The following is a 19,040-nucleotide window of genomic DNA, read 5'->3' as shown; positions in this document are numbered from 1 at the left end:
CCAAATCCCAAATGTCCGTCTGTGCCTCTCTCAGTGCCTGAACCAGGGACAGAGCTGGGACACCTTAAGTACCTTAGTGGACTGAACCAGGAGACCACGCTGTTGCGGAGCAAACAGTCCCTGTCGCAGGTCGACGTGCTCCGTAAGGTACCTTCTCCGTAGAGGGGCACTGGGCTGCCGCCAGGGAAGCTTCAGGCGCCTAACGCAAGTCATGTCTTTCAAGTGGGCCTTAGGTAAGCATATAAAGTACAATCACCAGCCACATTCTCTAGAGCTTCAGCCACTCTTCTAAGTGTGGCTCGGTCGGCTCTTCTTCGCGTGAACCCGCCGAACCGCGACCGGGCCACCTGCAGCAGCTTCCCGAGAGAGTGAGGCTCCATTGGAAATTTTGGAGGACCGGACCTGGAATCTCGGCCGTGTCGCTGTTCATCGTCACCCAACGCCCACGACCGCCACCACATCCACCCTCACAATGTCGCCACGGATAGTATCGCCGTTGCATGCTGCGACATGCTGTAGCCGCGCCCTTCGCCCCTCCACGAACCCCACGAGCCTCGTCTCCCTCTTCGCCGGCCTGTCCATTGGCACCCGCAATGCCTCCATCCTCGCCAGCCTGAGCGACAACAAGGGAGCTTACAACAAGCGCATCAGACTCGGTCGCGGTCCCTCTGCCGGCAAGGGCAAGACGTCTGGAAGAGGTCACAAGGGTCAGGGACAGCATGGTCACGTTAAGCCGTGGTTCCAGGGTGGTCAGACACCGTTGATCGTGCAAAGGGGAACCAAGGGTTTCGACAACAAGTAGGTGCATTTCTGGAGATCATACGCTAATGACTTCTCCAGAGCCTTGTCTGCACAATCAATCCTTAGTTACTGACTTTCAAATTCAGGCGCGCTCCCGTCATGTCCAAACTGAACCTCGACAAGCTCCAACAATGGATCGATGCCGGCCGCCTGGACCCCACGAAGCAAATCACCGTCAAGGAAATCATCGAGTCGGGCCTCATCGGTAGCGTTAAGGACGGCATCAAGCTCCTCGGCCGTGGCAAGACCGACCTCCGCCAGCCCATCGACATCATGGTCTCGCGCGCCTCCGCCTCCGCCATCGACGCTGTCGAGGGCAACGGCGGCAAGATCCTCACCAGGTTCTACACCAAGCAGTCCATCAAGCGCCTCCTCCGCGGCGAGTCCCAGAACACGGATAAGCCTCTGCCTGTTGGCAAGGAGTATGTCGAGAGCATCCTCTCCGAGGCCCGCAAGAAGACGTTCCTCTACAGATTGCCCGACCCCACGAGCCGTGAGGATATCGAGTACTACCGCGACCCCGCCCACCGCGGTTACTTGAGCCACTTGCTCAAGGAGGGCGAGTCACCGTCTTTGTACTTCAAGGTGCCGCTTGCGAGAAAGCGCATCGAGCACGCCGACAAGGAGTCGCGCAAGGAGACCAAGAAGGTTACCCGCGACAACACCCTTTGGTAGACACGGGAGAGCGGTTGTTGGTGTGGAGGAAGAGCACAAAAAAGAACAGGACGAAAAAATGTACCATTACTTCCCGGCGATTTGTATGTACAGACATTGTATCAATACTACTACTACCTCCCAAGCTCAAACAGCTGGGCCTTATTTCCGCACTCTCTATTCTCCGTCCGATGTTGAGCGGAAACGAACGGCCTAGGCTCTGGTCTGTGAGAATGGGCTCACCAGAGGCACAGAGCCAAGAAAGGGAAGCAGAGTTCGGCCCAACTCTTGCATCGCTGACATGCCGAGGACTATCTTGCCTGCGCTGCGGGCAGATCCTGCTCGTCCAGCCGCTCATCGGGGAACGAGTTGGCTCCGAGATGGCATGGTAGAGCGTATCCGTATTAACGGAATTTGGTGGCCGGCTGCCCTCGGATGTCCAACTCCATGCGAGGAGCATGAAGAACTGGCGTTTGGTGTTGTTGAACCATCCCTGTTGGCCAGAGTCAATTCGACAACCTCTTGCACTGGATGACGTCTGGCCCGACCATTCACATGCGCGTTTCGTTTCTTTCGAGCGTACAAGTAGCTGAGCGTGGAACGGGACAAGGTGAGTAACAGAGGCAGCATAAGCTCTTTTCATTCACAATTGTGCTTTCTGCTAGCTAGCTAGTGACTAATTAGTACCCCTTTTAATCACCTTACTATGGAATCTCTCAGCTTCCTTCAAATAGTCGGGCTCATCGCCCTCGTCGGCGCGGCATACAACCTCGCATGGCCCTTCTTCCCCTTCCTCCGCAAATCCAAACTCGACCGCTACCTCGTCCCTGTCCACGGCAAACCAGCCTGGGCCCTCGTCACCGGCGCAAGCGACGGCATAGGCAAAGGTCTCGCCAACGAGCTCGCCCGGCGGGGCTTCAACGTCGTCCTCCACGGCCGCAACGACGTCAAGCTGGAAGAGGTGCGGCACAACCTCGCGCTCGCCAATCCGGACAGGGAGTTCCGCATCATGGTGGGCGATGCCGGGGTTCTCGGAGCCGGGCAGCAGCCGTGGGATGTTATGCTTGCGCCGCTGGAGAATTTGAACCTGCGCGTGCTTGTCAACAATGTCGGCGGCGGGCCGGCGGAGCCGATTATGAGGAGGCTAGATGAGTCGTCGATGGAGGATATTGCGGCCAACGTGCACATGAACGCTCTGTTTCCGACGCTGCTCAACGCTATACTGATTCCGCGGTTCACTGCATCGTCGGAGCCCGCGCTGATTATCAACGTCGGGTCGCTATCGGACAACGGGCTACCGCTGCTGTCTTTTTATAGCGGGAGCAAGGCGTACCTCGGCGCCATGTCGACGTCCATGGCAAGGGAGCTGTCGATGGACGGGTTCGATGTCGAGGTCATGGGCGTGCGCATTGGGGCGGTGGCGACGAAACCGGAGCTGATGACGCCGCGGGTATTTTGGCCTTCGGTTGAGGTTATTGCGAATGCCATCTTGGACCGGGTCGGGTGCGGGAGGGCGGTGCTGATTCCGTACTGGGGCCACGCGGTGCAGATGGCGTTTCTGGACCTGGTGCCTGCGGCTTTGCAGGATCCGTTATACAAGAGGATCATGGTGAAGATGAGGTCTGCGGAGAAGAAGATGTTCAGCAAGACGAAGTGAGGGCTTTCAATAACCATTAACGAATCTCAGATGGAGGGTGAGGTTGGTGTCAGATAGTAATTTATGAAGCACGGGTCCTTGGAATGGCATTTCTCAGCAGAGCACTGTCAACTTTTTCCAGGCAGTCTCCAGTATCAGACTGGTAAGAAAAGGGGTAGTCATCGATTCATCTTTCTCATGCAAGACGTGAGATGTTGAGACACTATGAAGTTCCATATGCTAATGTGGGGAAGGGTGTTCTGAATCAGAGAAAGGAATTGGTGATCGAGATGTAAATAAGGCTCAACAGTCCCAATGTGATTAGAGTTTACTATTTCATACGTCAGTCAGGGTATGGGAGGTTTGTGTTGTCTCAGCCATTTCAGCATTTGATAATTCGATAAGGGCGTGAAGAATGTAGGAGGATGATATAAGGTAATTATATGGCAAAAAATGAGACAGGGCGTACTACCGGTAGGTAGTTCTTCACCTCATGTCAATCAATATTCAGTGGCATCAAAACAAGCAATTCGCAAAGTCGTGAAGTGAGATGGGTGCCATGCACCAGTCATGCACAACAGGTGAGTAACCCACAGGACGATTAGAGTTGAAGTCATGGTTATCTGGCGATCCACACCGATAAATGGCCTTCATCAATCTCATCAATGATCAACGGAGCTAGCCAAGCTGTATCTGTATTATTTCCGGCTTGCGCTTACTGCGTAGGTTTTTAAATACAACCTCATGAATAAGGTAGTGCGGCTGGTGCCACTCGTGGGCAGTCGATAACGACAAGAGGCACAGGAGATGACAGTGTCGCATGCGGTTGTGGCGCTAGAAACATAGACTGGCTGCCATTGGGTGCGAAATGCCACCATCGGAGCAGGATCGGGTTGGGGACTTGCCCTTGGGGACCACACTTGTCCTCGTAAGAATCGTGACAGGATGGAAGCTGGAAGTTGGTGTGTGCGATTTATCTGCTTGGCGATTGGGCAGACGGGAGGTGGGAAGTGTGGCGCAGGCGACAGGAGCTGACAAGCTCCAGGGCAGCAGCTGCCAGATTGCCAGATTACGGGAAATGGCATCCAATGCAAGCCAACGCAACTTGTCATGGAAAGGTCTGAGACTCTGAACACTACTCAATTTTGCTGACAGGATGCAGGATCATCACCTAAGCCCTTGGCATACCAGAATTGAAAGTCCATAAGGTATTCGTACTTTTGTGCTTTGTAGACCTGGACAGGACGGGCAGATAGATACTGATAATGGAAGGAAACAGAGAGTGATTGCTGGATGAAAACGGAAAGAGTCCAGATTGCACAATGGGAGAATGTCGGTACGTACCCCAGAGTACCGATATCCAGACGAAAAGGAGGGGGGTCCACTTTCTCCTTTCCGCGGTTCTTGGCGGGACGATCTATCCAATGACGCGAGGTTCCCTGAACTGCTCGCATCCACCTTGAGCCCCCCCTCGACCCCACTCTACGTCCCGTTGCCGTGCTCTGGTTGGCTGTATCGAGTTGCAGTCGTTGCAGTTCCCATCCAGATTCAGTCCAGTCCGGTCTGGTCTCTGGCATCCCCGTCAACTTTCAAGTCCTAGACCACGGGCAGCCCAGCATGAGGTGAGCAGCCATGGAGTGAATGAACTGTGAGGAAAGATGGCATTGTTGTGATTAGGGGACCGCAACTCTGATTGAGGCTATGAGGGACCCGGTAACCTAAGGTGCATGACAGGAGACGGCGTCCCTATCTCGCTACTGGATTGCGTGGTCGCGGTGGCAGGTGCCGTGAGCATGGTGCCTGCCGTCACATTGAGGTGTAAAATGGAAGATGGAACTTGGAACTTGGAAGGCGCCTACGGTGAGGTGTCTCCTTCCGTCCCCTGGCTCCCCTATCGCCATGAAAAAAATGCCAACCTCCTTAGGTGTCCTCTCCCTTCTCCCTCTCATCCATCCGCCATCCACGGTGACATCTCAGCTTCCCACACCCCGACTTCCCACACCCCGAAAAAAAGTTGGTTCCTTAAGGTACTTGTTCTTCCGACGGATTTCAACTCCCTTTCTTCTCCCACTCACGAACCCACCCCCTTCATCCCGCCGAACGACCTTTCCCTTTCTCCAACTTAACACCCTCCCTCCCCTCCGACCTGACGAGCGAAGACGACGGCGACAATCCACGATAGCGTTCGCAAGCGCCCGCGCCTCTTTTTTCGCGAACGCCACTGACCTATGTCGCCTGCCGAGACGAGACCCTTTGCTCGACGCAATTGATCATATCCCAAACCGGCTCAACCCGTCAGGCCCTTTGTGTGTGTGTGACCCTGGGGAGAGAAGAACCAGCCTTCTTCTGCTTCCTTTGAACCTTTGGGCTCAATCTCACACGCACAAAACCGACCACATACCACGAGGGTAGTAGTCTCACCGTCAACTCCGTCTATTGATTGCAACAGCGAGGCCTAGCAAAGCAACCGCGCGCTCCGCTTCCGCTTCCGCTACCGCATCCACATCACACCCTCTCCATCAGCGAGTGCCGTGTCTTTCCTCCGCCTTCGACGCGAAGCCTGAAAACTGTTCAGTCTCAGCTTCTCACCCCCCGTCTTCGGTCAGCACTCCACAACCACCACCAAACCCGACGCCTTTGCTCGAGGGAAATCTCGTCCCTGCCGCTCGTTCACGTACCGCACCCCCTCGCAATTCGCATCGCCCACGCAACCCACGTGTCAATCAGCCTTTTTCGTTTTTCGCCTGCGTATGCTGCTTCGATAACACACGGCTTTGCATTTGTTCGCGGTTCGCGTGTTCATCCAAAGAAGAAAGAAAGGGAATCAGGTCCATTAATCGACGCATCGCACCGCAATCGCCTTCTACACACCCCTTATCTAACCAGCCCTACTAATCTTTGACGACACATCCTTCAACGCCACCCTTGGAGCCATCCCATCTCTCATCCGACATCTCTCCACCACGACACCGCCAAACACAACCTCCCTCCTTCACACAACTGCCGGCCACGGTGCGCCGCAGCCGTAGCCATGGATCTTTTTAGACGAGCCGCAAAGGCGACCTCGACGTCGCCACAACTGCCCACTGCCGACGAGAAGCCTGCCACAAAGGCCGCTCGCCAGAACAGATTGACTTCGCGACTTGCCTTCTTCAGAAGACCGCTGCGACTCCGCGGTAACTCGAGCATCTCGGTGCCCCTCGGCGTCGTCATCCTCTTCCCTTTGATCGTCGTTATCCTCATCCTCGTGCTCTTCGTTAGACACCCGAGCTCGCCTGGAAGGATATTGATGCCCGCAGGCGCTCCCCCTGCTATCAGGTATGCACCTCATCTCATTCTCCTCAATTGATCAAGCCTAACGATATTGTGCACAGAAAAATCAGCGAAGAGCACGACAAGGTCTTCGTCACCGGATGCCTCGAACCCGATACGAGCAGACCCAAGGCCAACGGTGCATTCGTCGTTCTGGCCCGCAACCAGGAGTTGGAAGGCGTCATTCAATCCATCAAGTCCATTGAGCGTCACTTCAACCGCTGGTACCACTACCCCTACGTCTTCCTGAACGATGGCGACTTCAATGAGACCTTCAAGGAGGTTGTCACCAACTACACCTCCGCCCCCGTTGAGTTTGGCAAGGTCGGTCCCGAGATGTGGGGTTACCCCGACTGGATCGACCACAAGGTCGCCAAGGAAGGCATTGCGAAGCAGGGTGACGCCGCTGTCATGTACGGTGGCTTGGAGAGCTACCACGCCATGTGCCGATTTTACTCTGGGTACGGTTCAGAGACACAAACATCCACTTATCTCTATGCTAATGCCGGCACAGTTTCTTCTACAAGCACGAACTCCTCGCCAAGTACAACTGGTACTGGCGTCTCGAGCCCGAGATCAAGTACTTCTGCGATATCACCTAGTATGTTTTGACACTTAAATCGTTGAACAATTCACTTGCTAACCATCACACAGTGATCCTTTCTGGGCCATGATCGATGCCAACAAGACCTACGGCTTCACCATCGCTGTCAAGGAACTTCGCGAGACTGTCCCCAACATCTTCAGATACGCTTCCGCCTACAAGCGCCTCAAAGGCCTCAAGTCCAAGGGCTTGTGGGAGATGTTCGTCGATCCCGTCGAAAAGAAGGAAGAGCCGGTCACCGACCAGTCTCCCCTGCCCGAAGAAGTTCTCCGTGCCGACCCCAACCGCAACAACCTGCCTGATATCGATCCCGAAGCTATGGAAGGCGAGTCGTACAACATGTGTCATTTCTGGTCCAATTTCGAAATTGCCAGCCTTGACTGGTTCCGCGGCAAGGAGTACGAAGAGTTCTTCGAGATGATGGACCGCAGTGGAGGCTTCTGGATGGAACGCGTAAGTCCGCAGGATGCAGAACTATAAGAAACTAAGCTAACACTGGACAGTGGGGTGATGCCCCCATCCACTCCTTGGCAGCCGGCGCCCTCCTCTCCCCTCGTGACATCCACTACTTCCGTGACTTTGGATACCGACACACCACTATCCAGCACTGCCCCGCCAATGCGCCGGCCCGACAGCTGCCCAGACAGCCCTACCTCGAGACGACAACTCTTGACGAGAAGAAGCGTATCGAGGAAGACAAGTACTGGGAAAACTGGGACGCTGAGAAGGAGAACGGTGTCGGATGCAGATGCCGATGCGACACAGACATTGTCGACGTCGAGGGCAAGGAGGGATCGTGCCTTGCTGAATGGGTCGATGTTGCCGGTGGATGGGCCAGCCCGTAAATGCAACGACAATGCATCGCATACGTATACGATGTCACGAGCCATAGCCAGCATACGAGCGCTGGCACCAGTCACGGAGGAAACGACATAAAAAGGGATTGTATATTGACGAAGCGGAGACGTAAGACTCTTTGTCTTCACAGAAGGGTGTCTCATTAATGTTGGCACGCATGGGTGTAACGGCATCGCCATTACAGGTCTTTGCTCGAGTTCTTTGGGAGTTAAGGGTTTCAAAGCTTTCGGCCACTGTCCATAATCGTTTTCTCTTTTTTTTTCCTTTTCATCAAACACCACAAGGAATCGCGACGCATGATATAGAGAGGTGGAAAGCTACAGAAATGGTTGGCTCAGGTTATCCCCAGAGCTGCGCAAGTCTTTTTTTCAAGTTGTCGAAAGCAGAGGAAACCGGGAGAAGTGACAACCTCGGATAGTGAGAGAGAAGGGGAGACATGCCGCAGGAAGAACGAGGGTGCTGGATAAGCCCCTTTTACCGCGCGCGCGCAAGGATACCAAGCTGTATGAGACGCATAAACAACGAAATATCGACGTCTGTTCTCGGGAGAGCTTTCAAAGTTAGAAGCGCATGCTGGAAAGCCCCAGCCTTTCCTGTGCCAATGGTATACATGTGGTCTACCAAACATGAGTGTCACCATGCTGTGATGCCTATCTTGTGAAAGAAGTTTGTAGACACGAGAGATTCCAGCTAGGTTAATTCAAGGCCGTAGTTGAAACTTGCTACAGGCAACTTTTTGTAAGAATGATTCGAGCCCGGTCCAGAAAGTTTTTACTAGTCTAGCATAACCAGGTATAAAACAAACCTTATGAGTGCCCTCAATGAGAAAGCCGAGTTGCTAGCGACGGTATCCTAGGACTTCTACGTCCGGGTAAGGACTGTCCACTCACTGACCGTACACTGGAAGAGGTGGCTCCCAAATTATACTGAATTACAAGTCTATATCAAGACATGTCTACACCAATCTACCACGACGGATCCGCCGCGTCCGTGACGGCGCCATGACTGGCATCACCCACCAACCTCGCATACTTACCCAAAGCGCCTCTCCTCACATGCGGCAAAGGAGCCTTCCACTCCTTCCTCCGCCTCTCCATCTCCGCCTCGTCAACATCCACAGCGTCGATGCGATTCGTCTCACCGTTGATGGTAACCGTATCTCCATTCTTCACAAGCGCAAGCGGCCCGCCGACCGCCGCCTCGGGACAGACGTGGCCGATGATGAAGCCGTGGGACGCACCGCTGTACCTTCCGTCCGTCACGAGCGCCACGTTATCCAGCCCGGCACCCATGATGGCCGCGCTGGCGCGGAGCTGCTCCGGCATGCCCGGTCCGCCCTTGGGTCCCTCGTATCGGACAATGAGAACGAGATTGCCGTCCTCGCGGCGGATGGAGCCCGCCGACAGCGCAACGTCGAGCTCGTGCTCCTTGTCGAAGACGCGGGCCTTGCCCGTGAAAGTGAGGCCTTCCTTGCCGGTGATTTTGGCGACGGCGCCTTCGGGAGCGAGGTTTCCGCGGAGGATGCGGATGTGGCCCGTCGCTTTGATCGGATTCGAGAGCGGACGGATGATCTTCTGGTTCGGGTCGAGGGAGGGCCAGTCTGCCACGTTTTCTGCGAGGGTACGGCCCGTCACCGTCATGATGGAGCCGTCAATGAGGTTGGCTGCGACGAGCATCTTGAGAACGGAGGGCGTGCCGCCTACTTTGTAGAGGTCCTCCATGTAGTACTTTCCTGACGGAGCCAGGTCGGCCAGGAAGGGGATACGGTTGCTGGTGCGGTCGATGTCGTCAATCGTCAGGGGCACGTCGGCCGTGTTGGCCATGGCGAGGAAGTGGAGGACACCGTTGGTGGAACCGCCGAGGATCATGGTGAGCACTAGAGCGTTCTCAAAGGCGGCTCGGGTCATGAGCTTGCGAGGGCGGAGGTCCTTCTCCATGGTGATCTTGATAGTGGCAGCGGCGCGCTCGCATTCGCGGGCCTTTTCCGGGGACAGAGCCGGGTATGATGAAGATCCAGGGAGAGACAGACCCATTGCCTCAATCGCGGTCGCCATGGTGTTTGCCGTGTACATGCCTCCGCAAGCACCGGCTCCAGGGCAGGCGTGCTGCTCAATATCGTCGAGGACGTCGGACGGGGTGCGGCCTTCCGTGCCCGGGTTGGTCTTTGCGTGGAGGCGGTCGTATGTGAAAGCACCGCGGGCCTCGTAGCAAGTACTGATGTTGATGGGCTTCTCCAGAAGGTCCGAGTGACCCTTCATGATGGTACCGCCGTAGATCATGATAAAGGGGCGGTTGTGACGCGCGGCGGCCATGATCGTACCCGGCATGTTCTTATCGCAACCCGGAATAGAGATGTTGGCGTCGTGGTGCTGTGCGCAAGTCACCGATTCGATACTATCGGCAATGATTTCGCGAGTCTGGAGGGAGAAGCGCATGCCTGAAAGTGTCAAGTCAGTGTTTGTCGTATGCAAACTGCAGTCAAGGATGATAGGTTAACTTACCTTCTCCTCCCATAGTGATGGCGTCTGACACGCCCACGGTGTTGAACTGCCAGCCGAGCATGCCCTGCTTCTCAACAGCTTTTTTCACAATCTTGCCAAAATCGAGCACTATTCCCCCTGTCAGTCTTCATATTCATCTCCATGGGTCGTTCTCTGAGCTAGGGATCTTCTTACGATGCGTGCTGTAGTACCATGTTAGTCGAAGCCACTCCTGACAACCACTTTGAAGTTAAAGGAGGAGACATACTTGCAAGGGTTGCCCTCCCACCACACTGTTGCAATACCAACATGCGGCGCCTTCTTCATCATCTCCTTGTTCGGCACGCCAGCGCCGTACAGCATGGCCTATAACATCGTAAGCTTCCATGTTCCGAATAGTTTCGTCAACCCCGCGGTGACACCCCGCATCACCGGCGACAACCCCGCATTCCCCAACTTTGCTGTGACACAAGTGACGGCGGTGCTGAATTCACCGAATGTTTTGCGTACCTGTGCGCCGGGAAAGTCATGTTCCCTTGTGATTGTGTGCGACCACCGGTTGAGTTGTCCTTCAATGGGGTGCTCCTTGAACTGGATGTAATCGTGGCTGTCCTTGTAGCTGGTCTCTTCAGCGTCACCTGGGGCGTGGCCTGCTTGGTCTGCGCTCATTGTGAAGGCTTTTGGGTAGCGTAAATAGGTGTTCGCTTCGGTAGAAGAAGACGACTGCGTCAATTCGCGTTGGCCCGTTTGAATTCGAGAGTCGGGAGAGCCAAGTTTTTTCCAATGTACCGAATTGGTGTCAACGAAATATCATGAAAGGGAGAAAATAATTCAACGAGCAGCAGTAGACGCGGGGAAGGGAAAAGGGCGACTGGGGGGCGGCAACATGTTTTTGAACTTTGTTTCACCCACCACACAACTTGTGTTCTGTGTACATACTACTAGTAGGTAGCTCGAGCGCGAGAGCAAAGCTACTGGCAGCGAAAACGGCAGCCAAGGTTCACAATGCGGGCAGAGTGGGAAGGCGGGGAAAGCCAACAGAGCTCGTTGCTTTCTTCCTGTTCCTCAATAGGCTACCGGCAGGGACATCGTGAAGCACTCCACTAGAAACCTCGGGGACGGATCCGCTCGGGACACCATTGAATCCATTGCTGCTTAATGCGAGCCATCTTATTGGAAGGGCTGCCGACGGAGACGAAGCGGCTCGCAGCTTTCGGTCGGGTGATCCCAGCCGCGCCGGAGGGGAATCGGGGCATAGTCCGCGCGGTAGGAGTGGAGCAACACTCAATTGACTTTGCGGGTGAACAAGACGGGATGGGACGTGTTGAAGAGGGGTAAATGCGATGGAAATGGCCCATTGACGAATGACAGGGTTATCGGAAAATGAATTGCGATGGAGTTGAACGATGCCGGACCAGCTTTCCAGGAGCCAACTGAGAAGTGAGAAGGGGAGACGCCAATGAGTTCCAGCTCCAAGACGAAGCATCGTCACCAACGGCATTTTCTCCGATGAAAGGCATGTTTCCCACGCATCACAACTGGCTATTGCTGCAGCTGAGTGAAGGTACGTGCAAAACGTCAAAGTATGATAAGTGAGAGGTCGGCCAGTTGGGCGTTTAGATGGCGCTAGTCCGTGGGACACGCAAGAGCTTCTGGCTGCTCCCGGATACGTCCACACTTTCTCGCGAATCTCGTCATAGTCCTGTGTCGTTAGCTCCCATTAGCGTTCATGGGATGCCCAATGCATTCATCTTGACTGGTTCTTGGACTTGGTCTGTAGGTGGTGGTGTCCGAGTGAGGCATGGTGCCACCTTTTGATGGCGGCGTCCAGTCTGCACGTTCTCACTCGTGGTGTGGGAAATCGGGCTGTCCCCCACCTAACGTACTTTCCAACCAAAGTAGACGCATTTGTCGTACAAGACGGAATGCAATGAGTGGAGGCTCAATGCCGGTGCCGGTGCCGGCCCCGGCGAGATGAGCTCAAGCCGATCCGCAGCGTGGACGTACAGTACCGTCAGAATCGGATCTGTCCATATGTCCATAGCATACAGAACAGGTTTGAGAAGAGTCGAACTATTCCCACGCTGATCACCCGCGTGACATGTGGCTCAAAGGAGATGTTGCTACAACAATGACCCTGTCTTGGCTCAAGACGTCGAACAACCTTCAGGGCGAGAGATCTGCCGGGACTCAGACTAGGCCGACTCCCGGAGGCGGGGCCCAGCCGGCTCGCGGTTCGGAGATCGAGGCATTCGGGACATCTTAGCACGAGAACATCTGAAGATGATCGCGGTTGACGGAGTCTCCGCCAGGTGGGGGTCATCCGGCAAACCCTCCCCGCATCCCAGGCTTGAGCGGTCGATCGCCTGTCTGTCTGGGCGTGGAGAGCGCTGCAACGTCTTGAATCTTTTCCCCCGCCCGTTGCTACACTTGCTGTATGTAGTGTGCATGTGAATCGTAAGTGTGCGTGTATGAGTGTGTGTGCTCATATGCACGCAATGCCGACCATTACTACACCACCACCAGCCGCGAGTCTCGAAATCAATCGAGAGGGACGTGGTCGTCTGCTCTAGTAGGGTTTCGATTAGAGAAACAGCAATCGTGCCAAGGCCCTGTCGTGTTGCGAAAGTTCGGACACTGGGCGGCGAGAGGGGGTATCTCCCTGGTGCCTCTCACCAATGGGATGGGATGACACTCTGTTTGACTCTGCGTTTGGATCGGCGAGGGCGAGGGAACGCTGGCGATGCACTTATGAAGTCATGCTTTTACTCTCGCTCGTTTCGACATGTGCCCCAGTGTTGGAAGGCAGAGAGAACAGCAATGGAAGGGCGTTCGTCGAGACTCAAGGGGAGGGGTCAACCTTTCTCTCTTTTTCGTCCGAGCTATCCGCTCAACTCTGCTCGTTTCGAAATCCAGACGGATGGCGCAGCTCATTACGAAGCCTCCTCCTTCTTCACCCCCTCTCCCCTCACCTGCACCGTCCTTCTTCGTCCGTCCGTTCTCTCTCTCTTTCGACCCAAGCCATGCCGTGCTCTGCGTTGCTCGCTTCTGCTGGGGGTGTGAAAAATATGTCCAGGGACCATGCTTGGCTGGCGTCTGTTCCAACAAGGCCAAAACCATTTATGCTTCAAGAGTTGGGAGGAAAGAAGGTTTCGGAGGGTGTCAAAAAAGCAGAGCTTTGCTGATCAAGGCGGACCGACGAAACCTTGGGATCTTTGGACGTTTGGGCCGAGTGATGATAAGGTAACACGGTAGGTGGGTGGTCGAAGCCAAGTAGTCATGTATTAGTGTAGCAAAGAAAAGGAGGAGGTGGTGGAGGAAGATGAGGGTTGGGAGGAGCGGGAGGGTGTGAAGGGAAACTCTGACCGCGCCAGTACGTACCTCAATCTCGACTTCAACTTCAACTTCAGAATGGAAAAATGTGCGGAAGGCAAGGCAAGGCCAGCCATATGTACGTACCCGAGACAATTCACGGCCCTGTTACTATTTCCAACTTTCACGCAAGGAGAGAAAGGTACCCAAGTGATTTTCGTCCAAGGTACGGATAGAGAGTGCCGTAAATTATCTACCTACCTTACTGTCAACACCACGTAAGGGGACGAGACACTTCACCTTGCCGCGAGGGAACAATTGCCGATGGTAACTCCTCTTCTGCGTCTTGCATCGCTCTTACATGACGCTATCGACGGTTTGATCATGTATGTATGGACGTTATCTTCGAAGCGCTTGTCTGGAATCGGCAATTGGAAACTGCAGCTTGGATCGTCAAAGCACTTGTCAGACAAACGTCAACAACCTTCCATCACTCGACGACTTGTTACCCTAATCCGGACAAGGATTGAGAGAGGGAGACATCGTATCAGTATTGAAGTGATTCCCACAATGTCCAAACACATCACGCTTGGATAGATGCATCCGCTGCCCTCTCATCGTATTGCTTCTTTCTCTCTCTTGCAGCTGTCGTGGCACCACTACTCAGAACCAAAGGACGAGGTCACTAAGAATCACTGCAGGAGGAACAAGATTTTCTCAAAACTCTGATTTCTCGATTCGCCGTTTTGAAGAAGAAAAAAAGCACAATAAAGCCAACGCAATCATCGTCTGCATGAATCCCGCAGGACCCCCAAGGGCCGCTCTAGTGTACAAAAAACTGCCGTAACAAGTTGTTTCGGAATAACCCCACGGTTGCGAGGTGTTTGTGGTTCGTAGTCATCGCTTCATTTCTGCAAAGGGTGGAAAAGATGCCTTCCCGAGAAGATGAAAGAAATGTTGTAAATGTCCTCCTCTGCACTGCCAGTCGTGCCCAACCACCCCTCTTCAGGAATGTAGCATCCAATCCCCTTCACATGCCTAGGTGATGGCCTCGTTTTTTCCCTCAAAATGATAGAAGATGAAATGAAGAAATGGAAGAAAGGGCACCTTTCCCCTCCCGAGCAAAACCCCCGCCCCTTTCTGCGCCGGATTTCGCCCCAACAGTTCGCAGTCGCCCTAGTCGTATGTGTTCGTGTACGATGAAGATGGGGTAAACGGTTTGGCGAAAAGCCTAAACCAAAAAGACAAAGAAACCGAATTTCTCATAAAGGGAGAAGCCAACTGAAGCGAAGAACAAAACTGCGGCTTGATGCTGTAGTCTTCTTGTTGCACACCAAGGAAGACGCAAAACCTCAAGCAAGAATCAGACACTCCAAAGTTGTAAAGTAATACACTGGTAGAATCAAAGTGTTGTCTTGGTCGGTGCCGAGTTTTCTTAGGCGCCGACTCTTGATTCCTCCATGCGTCTAACCAACTCGCGCTCACGGGGAGAGCGAGGGTTGGCGTCAATGCCAAGAATGGCAGAGATGCGAGTCTTATCTTGAGGTCTTTCGTAGCTATCGCGATCCAGATTGTCGGGGCTGGAGGTGGGTGTGATGGGTGTGCTGGCCTGCTGCTGGTTGCAGCATGCACCATTCTGCCACGCCTGCTCCAAAGCAACGGGGCTTGCGCCCGGGCCGTAGTCGTTAGCCACAGCGGCCCAGAAAGAGGCGCGGTGTGCAGTATAGACGGATTGAAGGCGGTTCATGTCAACGTGTTGATGACTGACGACGGACTGGGCAGAAGGAAGAGGGCACTCCAGACGCAGGGGTGGCGTAATGGGGAGGCTGCCGGACATGGACTGAAAGGTGGCGGAGGGGAGAGCCGCGCTGCGAGGCTCAGGGAGAGGTGTGGGATACCCGCGGGTGGGGGAGGCGGTGGGAGGCGGCAGTGTCATGCAGACCGGCTTAGGGAGGATGGCGGGGAGCCTGGGAGAAGCCTCGTGGCCCATGATGCTGGGAAGTTGCATAGGGGCGGGCGAGTGAGGTGCGTAGCTGGTTGAGCTGCCTGGGGGAGAAACCGAACGAGGGGTCGACTCTCGGATCGAAGAAGGCATCGTCGGTTGCATGACAGGTGAGTGGGTGGTGGAAGAGCCAGAAGAGACCGAGGTGGCACGCTGCTTGCGTCGGTTGCTGCCGTGGCTAAGCTGATGGTAGTGAAGGCGACATGCCAGCTCAGTCTTCTTCAGGTGAGCGGCGATGTGCTTGTAAGGCATCTTCTGAAGACGAGTCTGGAGGAGATAGACTTCCTGTGGTACGGTTAGACATTGTGGTCTCACATGTGACTCTGGATCGCAGCAGTCCTAGACTCTCCGAGTGAAACATACCTCATCCTCGCTCCATGCTCTGCCTCCTCCGGTTGAAGCCGCCTTGCGGTTCTTGGTGATTCCATATTCATGACGATCCATGGCGTCGGAAGTGGGAGTGTAGGTGGCCGTGTGAGGCGCCAATTGCATCGTGGGAGACATTTTTGCTCGTTAAATCGTTTCGGAACAGTCGATGTTGCGTCGTTGTACCTCTCAGAAGTAGGGTAAACTCTTGTGTCTCTCGGTGGAGAATCTTCACGCGTTATGTTGTTCGCGGTGTCCTGGAAGCTGGGTTTGGTAAGAAGAGGCAGAAACTTGCTGCCAACGAATCGAAGGTTTGAAAAAGTTGATTGTTGAAAAAAGGTGGTGTCCCAGCCGGAAGCTCGCAACAACGAAGTCGGCTTTCTGCAGATCCGTCAAGGAGAGAGGAAACGGATAGGCGAGTGGGGGAAGGTCCCAAAGAAGTGAAGTGAAGTTCGTTTGTTTGAATAAACCGGATAGGTCAAGATATATTGACAAAAAAGGTGGTGTTCAAGAAGCGTAGTCAAATGAGTGTGTGCAGCCAAGCCAGTTGGACAATGAAGGAAAGTAAAACCCTAGCTGCGGGAGAAGAAAAGAAGGACACGCAACTGCGCTTCAAGAAGACGAAGAAAAGGGATGTTGATGATAAACCCAAGTTAGGTAGAGAAGGTAAACAGAAAGATGAAAAAGGTTCGAGATGGGGGGGAGAGAGGGAGGATAAAGTAATATTGCAGCCACAGCCAAAGTCGGCCCTGGGTCCCAGTCTCTTCTCAGTTTCTATCTGGCAACTGGCAAGACGAGACAAGACGGGACCAGCTCTACCAGCATTAGACCGTATCTGTCCCCGTACCAGACAAGGCACCACTCACACACACGCCCAAAGAAGAAGAGCGGGTGGGCAGGCATAGCAAACATTGCCTCATCATGTTCGGGCGCTGGTACATGCAGGACAGGGGGGTCGCACACCGTCAAGTCTAGCCCTGTTGCAGATATTCAGCAGTGAAGCCAGCCAGACCCTGGAGAAGATGGGGTGGATGTGACAGAATTAGCAGAGCATAACGTTTGGTCTGATCCGCCTGGCCTGCTGCCATCCCCATTTTCTGAAGGGGGAAAAGGAAAGAAAAAAGTGTGTGTGTGTGTGTGAGAGACCCAGCAGACAAGACAGACACAGAGAAACCGAGACCAGGCCCGGCAACACTTGTGCAAGCCACACCCTGTTTGACCACACCCCTGTACGTAACTTGTTCGAGGGCAGGGCCAGAAAGAGGAGACGGACGAGGAACAGGCATGGGTGCGAGATTATGGATCCGGTGAGAGACGAACGTGCGTCTCAACCGGCCGCCATGATGGATCGAGAAAGAGAGCAGCCAGACTCAAGTGGCGCCCGCCAATAGACAAGCCAAAGTAAAATGGATAATTGCCCGCAACGAGCTGTAGCCTCGGAGGCTCGGGTGCAGGATGAGCATAGACCAAGCCTAGGGCCCCCCAGAGATGGAGCTTTCATTGAAGACTTGGGGAGCAAAACAGAACAAGAGAGATTGGGAAGAAGAGGAGAGAGAGGCTCTTGCAAACCTGGAACATGGTAAAGGAAAGCCACCAAATGCGAGCAGCGTAGCGTCTCCCTTACCGAAAAGAGCGGTGTCGTGCCTCCGATTTGTTTCTTCCCCTTCTTCGTCAAGGGGAGTGAGTACCTGGGCTCCATGCAGATTCAGTTCAGAGCCTCAACTTGGCTAGTTTGTTGCAAGCATCTTGATGACCCGCCAGCTGGTTTTGGTTTCGGTCACGGCACATGGTCGGTGGATCTTGTTCATGACTGATGAGGAGGAGAAACTTTAGAGAATTCGGCCCTCTCTGTCTCTCTCTACGGAGTATGGTATTACTGCTGAAGGTAAGGATGCATACTCGTGTTGCGCGCGTGGCAGAGCGCCGCATAGTATGGGGCTTGGGATGGCGTGGCATGGCATCGCCGAAGGCTGTTTTGAAAAGTAAGGTAACTTGACTCAGAAAACAAACCATTGATCCCTCCCGAGACCTCGACAAAGTTGACACCGTCACGCTGGGTCGGGTGGCTCGCAACAAGGAAGAGGGTGTTACTATTTGTGGTCGACATCTGGTCTCAAGTCGCGATAAGCATACGTCTGCTCGCTGTCGATCTCGCGAAGGCATTGGCGAGGATGAGGGAGGGGAAGCATAGGAAGGGGAATGGCTGTAGCGTTTTGGGGCTCTGCGTAAGGTTGCAGTCTCGCACTTGCAGAGGGAATTCTTGGAACAACGATAGCGAGGCGTGGGATTCGAATAGGTAGTTGTCGAGCAGGTATCCGTAGGCTGGACAAGGCAGAGGGGGAGAAGCAGGGGCTCTGCGGGTACGCGAGGCATACATTCGCGGCATATGCCCAATTGAGAGGGAAACGGGGTATTGAGCAGGTTGTTTTTCCTCGTCTCGGTCTCGTATGGTATAGCGCGCGTGTACGAAGTATTGTACGTGCGGTGCGGTGCGGTGAGGTGCGGACGGTGCGGTGTGCGGTACAGGACACTTAACTGCGTATTCCGTATCCGTACGGTAGGTTACGATGTGCAGAAGGATGAGGAAAGGACGCGCAGGCTGCATTGCGGCGGCATGGTCGTCGCAACCGCCGGCGGTCGTGGCATGGCCGGTGTACACAGGATGGTACCTCGAGACTCAAGTGCCGTTTTGGCGAGGAGCGGGAACTGGTACGCTAGTAACGGGCGGCGAGCGGTGGTGTTGATGCTGCCGCTGGTGTTGTTCAGATTGTTGCAACTTGCGGGCAGTGGTGGTGGTGGTGGTGGTCGTCGTCGTCGTCGTCGTGACGGGATCGTGACCCTGTGTCTGAAGGTTGTGTGAGGATGTCTGTCTGACGTTTGACGGCGGGGTCAAGCGATGGACGGTACGTGTTACAGAGGCGCGCCTGTGACTGCCATTGGCCCGTTTTCGCGGCAGCCCCTGAGCCTTCCTTGCGAGTTGCGCGCACAGAAGGGCAAGGCACGCTAAGCGGCTAC

The 19,040-nt window shown here is 54.5% G+C and overlaps 5 protein-coding genes across 5 annotated transcripts; 3 read left to right on the top strand and 2 right to left on the bottom strand.

Annotated features, from left to right (window-relative positions):
* The first annotated feature begins 378 nt into the window (after positions 1-378).
* HER10_EVM0010795 (ribosomal protein L15) lies at positions 379-1,601 on the top strand. Its single transcript, XM_035480244.1, has 2 exons — positions 379-798; positions 888-1,601. Exons 1-2 carry the CDS (start codon positions 473-475, stop codon positions 1,474-1,476), a joined length of 915 nt encoding a protein of 304 aa, XP_035328467.1. The 5' UTR covers positions 379-472; the 3' UTR covers positions 1,477-1,601.
* A 373-nt stretch (positions 1,602-1,974) lies between these two features.
* HER10_EVM0005196 (short chain dehydrogenase) lies at positions 1,975-3,341 on the top strand. The gene has a single exon (XM_035474819.1). The coding sequence runs from the start codon at positions 2,162-2,164 to the stop codon at positions 3,110-3,112; it is 951 nt and encodes a 316-aa protein (XP_035327971.1). The 5' UTR covers positions 1,975-2,161; the 3' UTR covers positions 3,113-3,341.
* A 1,716-nt stretch (positions 3,342-5,057) lies between these two features.
* HER10_EVM0010713 (glycolipid 2-alpha-mannosyltransferase) lies at positions 5,058-8,624 on the top strand. The gene is made up of 5 exons (XM_035480165.1): positions 5,058-6,409; positions 6,466-6,864; positions 6,918-7,004; positions 7,058-7,460; positions 7,511-8,624. Exons 1-5 carry the CDS (start codon positions 6,123-6,125, stop codon positions 7,850-7,852), a joined length of 1,518 nt encoding a protein of 505 aa, XP_035328460.1. The 5' UTR covers positions 5,058-6,122; the 3' UTR covers positions 7,853-8,624.
* Positions 8,625-8,778: 154 nt separating this feature from the next.
* Positions 8,779-12,093, bottom strand: HER10_EVM0001763 (dihydroxy-acid dehydratase). Its single transcript, XM_035471498.1, has 5 exons — positions 10,856-12,093; positions 10,614-10,711; positions 10,541-10,548; positions 10,367-10,474; positions 8,779-10,302 (listed from the first exon to the last, which is right to left on the bottom strand). The coding sequence occupies exons 1-5, from the start codon at positions 11,012-11,014 to the stop codon at positions 8,831-8,833; spliced, it is 1,845 nt and encodes a 614-aa protein (XP_035327629.1). The 5' UTR covers positions 11,015-12,093; the 3' UTR covers positions 8,779-8,830.
* Positions 12,094-14,801: 2,708 nt separating this feature from the next.
* HER10_EVM0000109 (uncharacterized protein) lies at positions 14,802-17,325 on the bottom strand. Its single transcript, XM_035469904.1, has 2 exons — positions 16,023-17,325; positions 14,802-15,944 (listed from the first exon to the last, which is right to left on the bottom strand). Exons 1-2 carry the CDS (start codon positions 16,161-16,163, stop codon positions 15,093-15,095), a joined length of 993 nt encoding a protein of 330 aa, XP_035327486.1. The 5' UTR covers positions 16,164-17,325; the 3' UTR covers positions 14,802-15,092.
* Positions 17,326-19,040: the final 1,715 nt, after the last annotated feature.

The sequence above is a fragment of the Colletotrichum scovillei genome (assembly GCF_011075155.1).
Source record: "Colletotrichum scovillei strain TJNH1 chromosome Unknown Contig00010, whole genome shotgun sequence".
Classification (NCBI taxonomy): domain Eukaryota; kingdom Fungi; phylum Ascomycota; class Sordariomycetes; order Glomerellales; family Glomerellaceae; genus Colletotrichum; species Colletotrichum scovillei.
The sequence above is the reverse complement of the archived record's forward strand: the minus strand, read 5'-3'. Positions and strand labels throughout refer to the sequence as shown.

Coding starts and splice junctions, on each gene's coding strand:
- HER10_EVM0010795 (XM_035480244.1), top strand. CDS start 473: ATGTCGCCACGGATAGTATCGCCGTTGCATGCTGCGACATGCTGTAGC. Junction 799..887: donor ACCAAGGGTTTCGACAACAA/GTAGGTGCATTT, acceptor TTTCAAATTCAG/GCGCGCTCCCGTCATGTCCA.
- HER10_EVM0005196 (XM_035474819.1), top strand. CDS start 2,162: ATGGAATCTCTCAGCTTCCTTCAAATAGTCGGGCTCATCGCCCTCGTC.
- HER10_EVM0010713 (XM_035480165.1), top strand. CDS start 6,123: ATGGATCTTTTTAGACGAGCCGCAAAGGCGACCTCGACGTCGCCACAA. Junction 6,865..6,917: donor ATGTGCCGATTTTACTCTGG/GTACGGTTCAGA, acceptor ATGCCGGCACAG/TTTCTTCTACAAGCACGAAC. Junction 7,461..7,510: donor GAGGCTTCTGGATGGAACGC/GTAAGTCCGCAG, acceptor AACACTGGACAG/TGGGGTGATGCCCCCATCCA.
- HER10_EVM0001763 (XM_035471498.1), bottom strand. CDS start 11,014: ATGAGCGCAGACCAAGCAGGCCACGCCCCAGGTGACGCTGAAGAGACC. Junction 10,712..10,855: donor ATGACTTTCCCGGCGCACAG/GTACGCAAAACA, acceptor ACGATGTTATAG/GCCATGCTGTACGGCGCTGG. Junction 10,303..10,366: donor CATCACTATGGGAGGAGAAG/GTAAGTTAACCT, acceptor TGACACTTTCAG/GCATGCGCTTCTCCCTCCAG.
- HER10_EVM0000109 (XM_035469904.1), bottom strand. CDS start 16,163: ATGTCTCCCACGATGCAATTGGCGCCTCACACGGCCACCTACACTCCC. Junction 15,945..16,022: donor GAGCATGGAGCGAGGATGAG/GTATGTTTCACT, acceptor ACCGTACCACAG/GAAGTCTATCTCCTCCAGAC.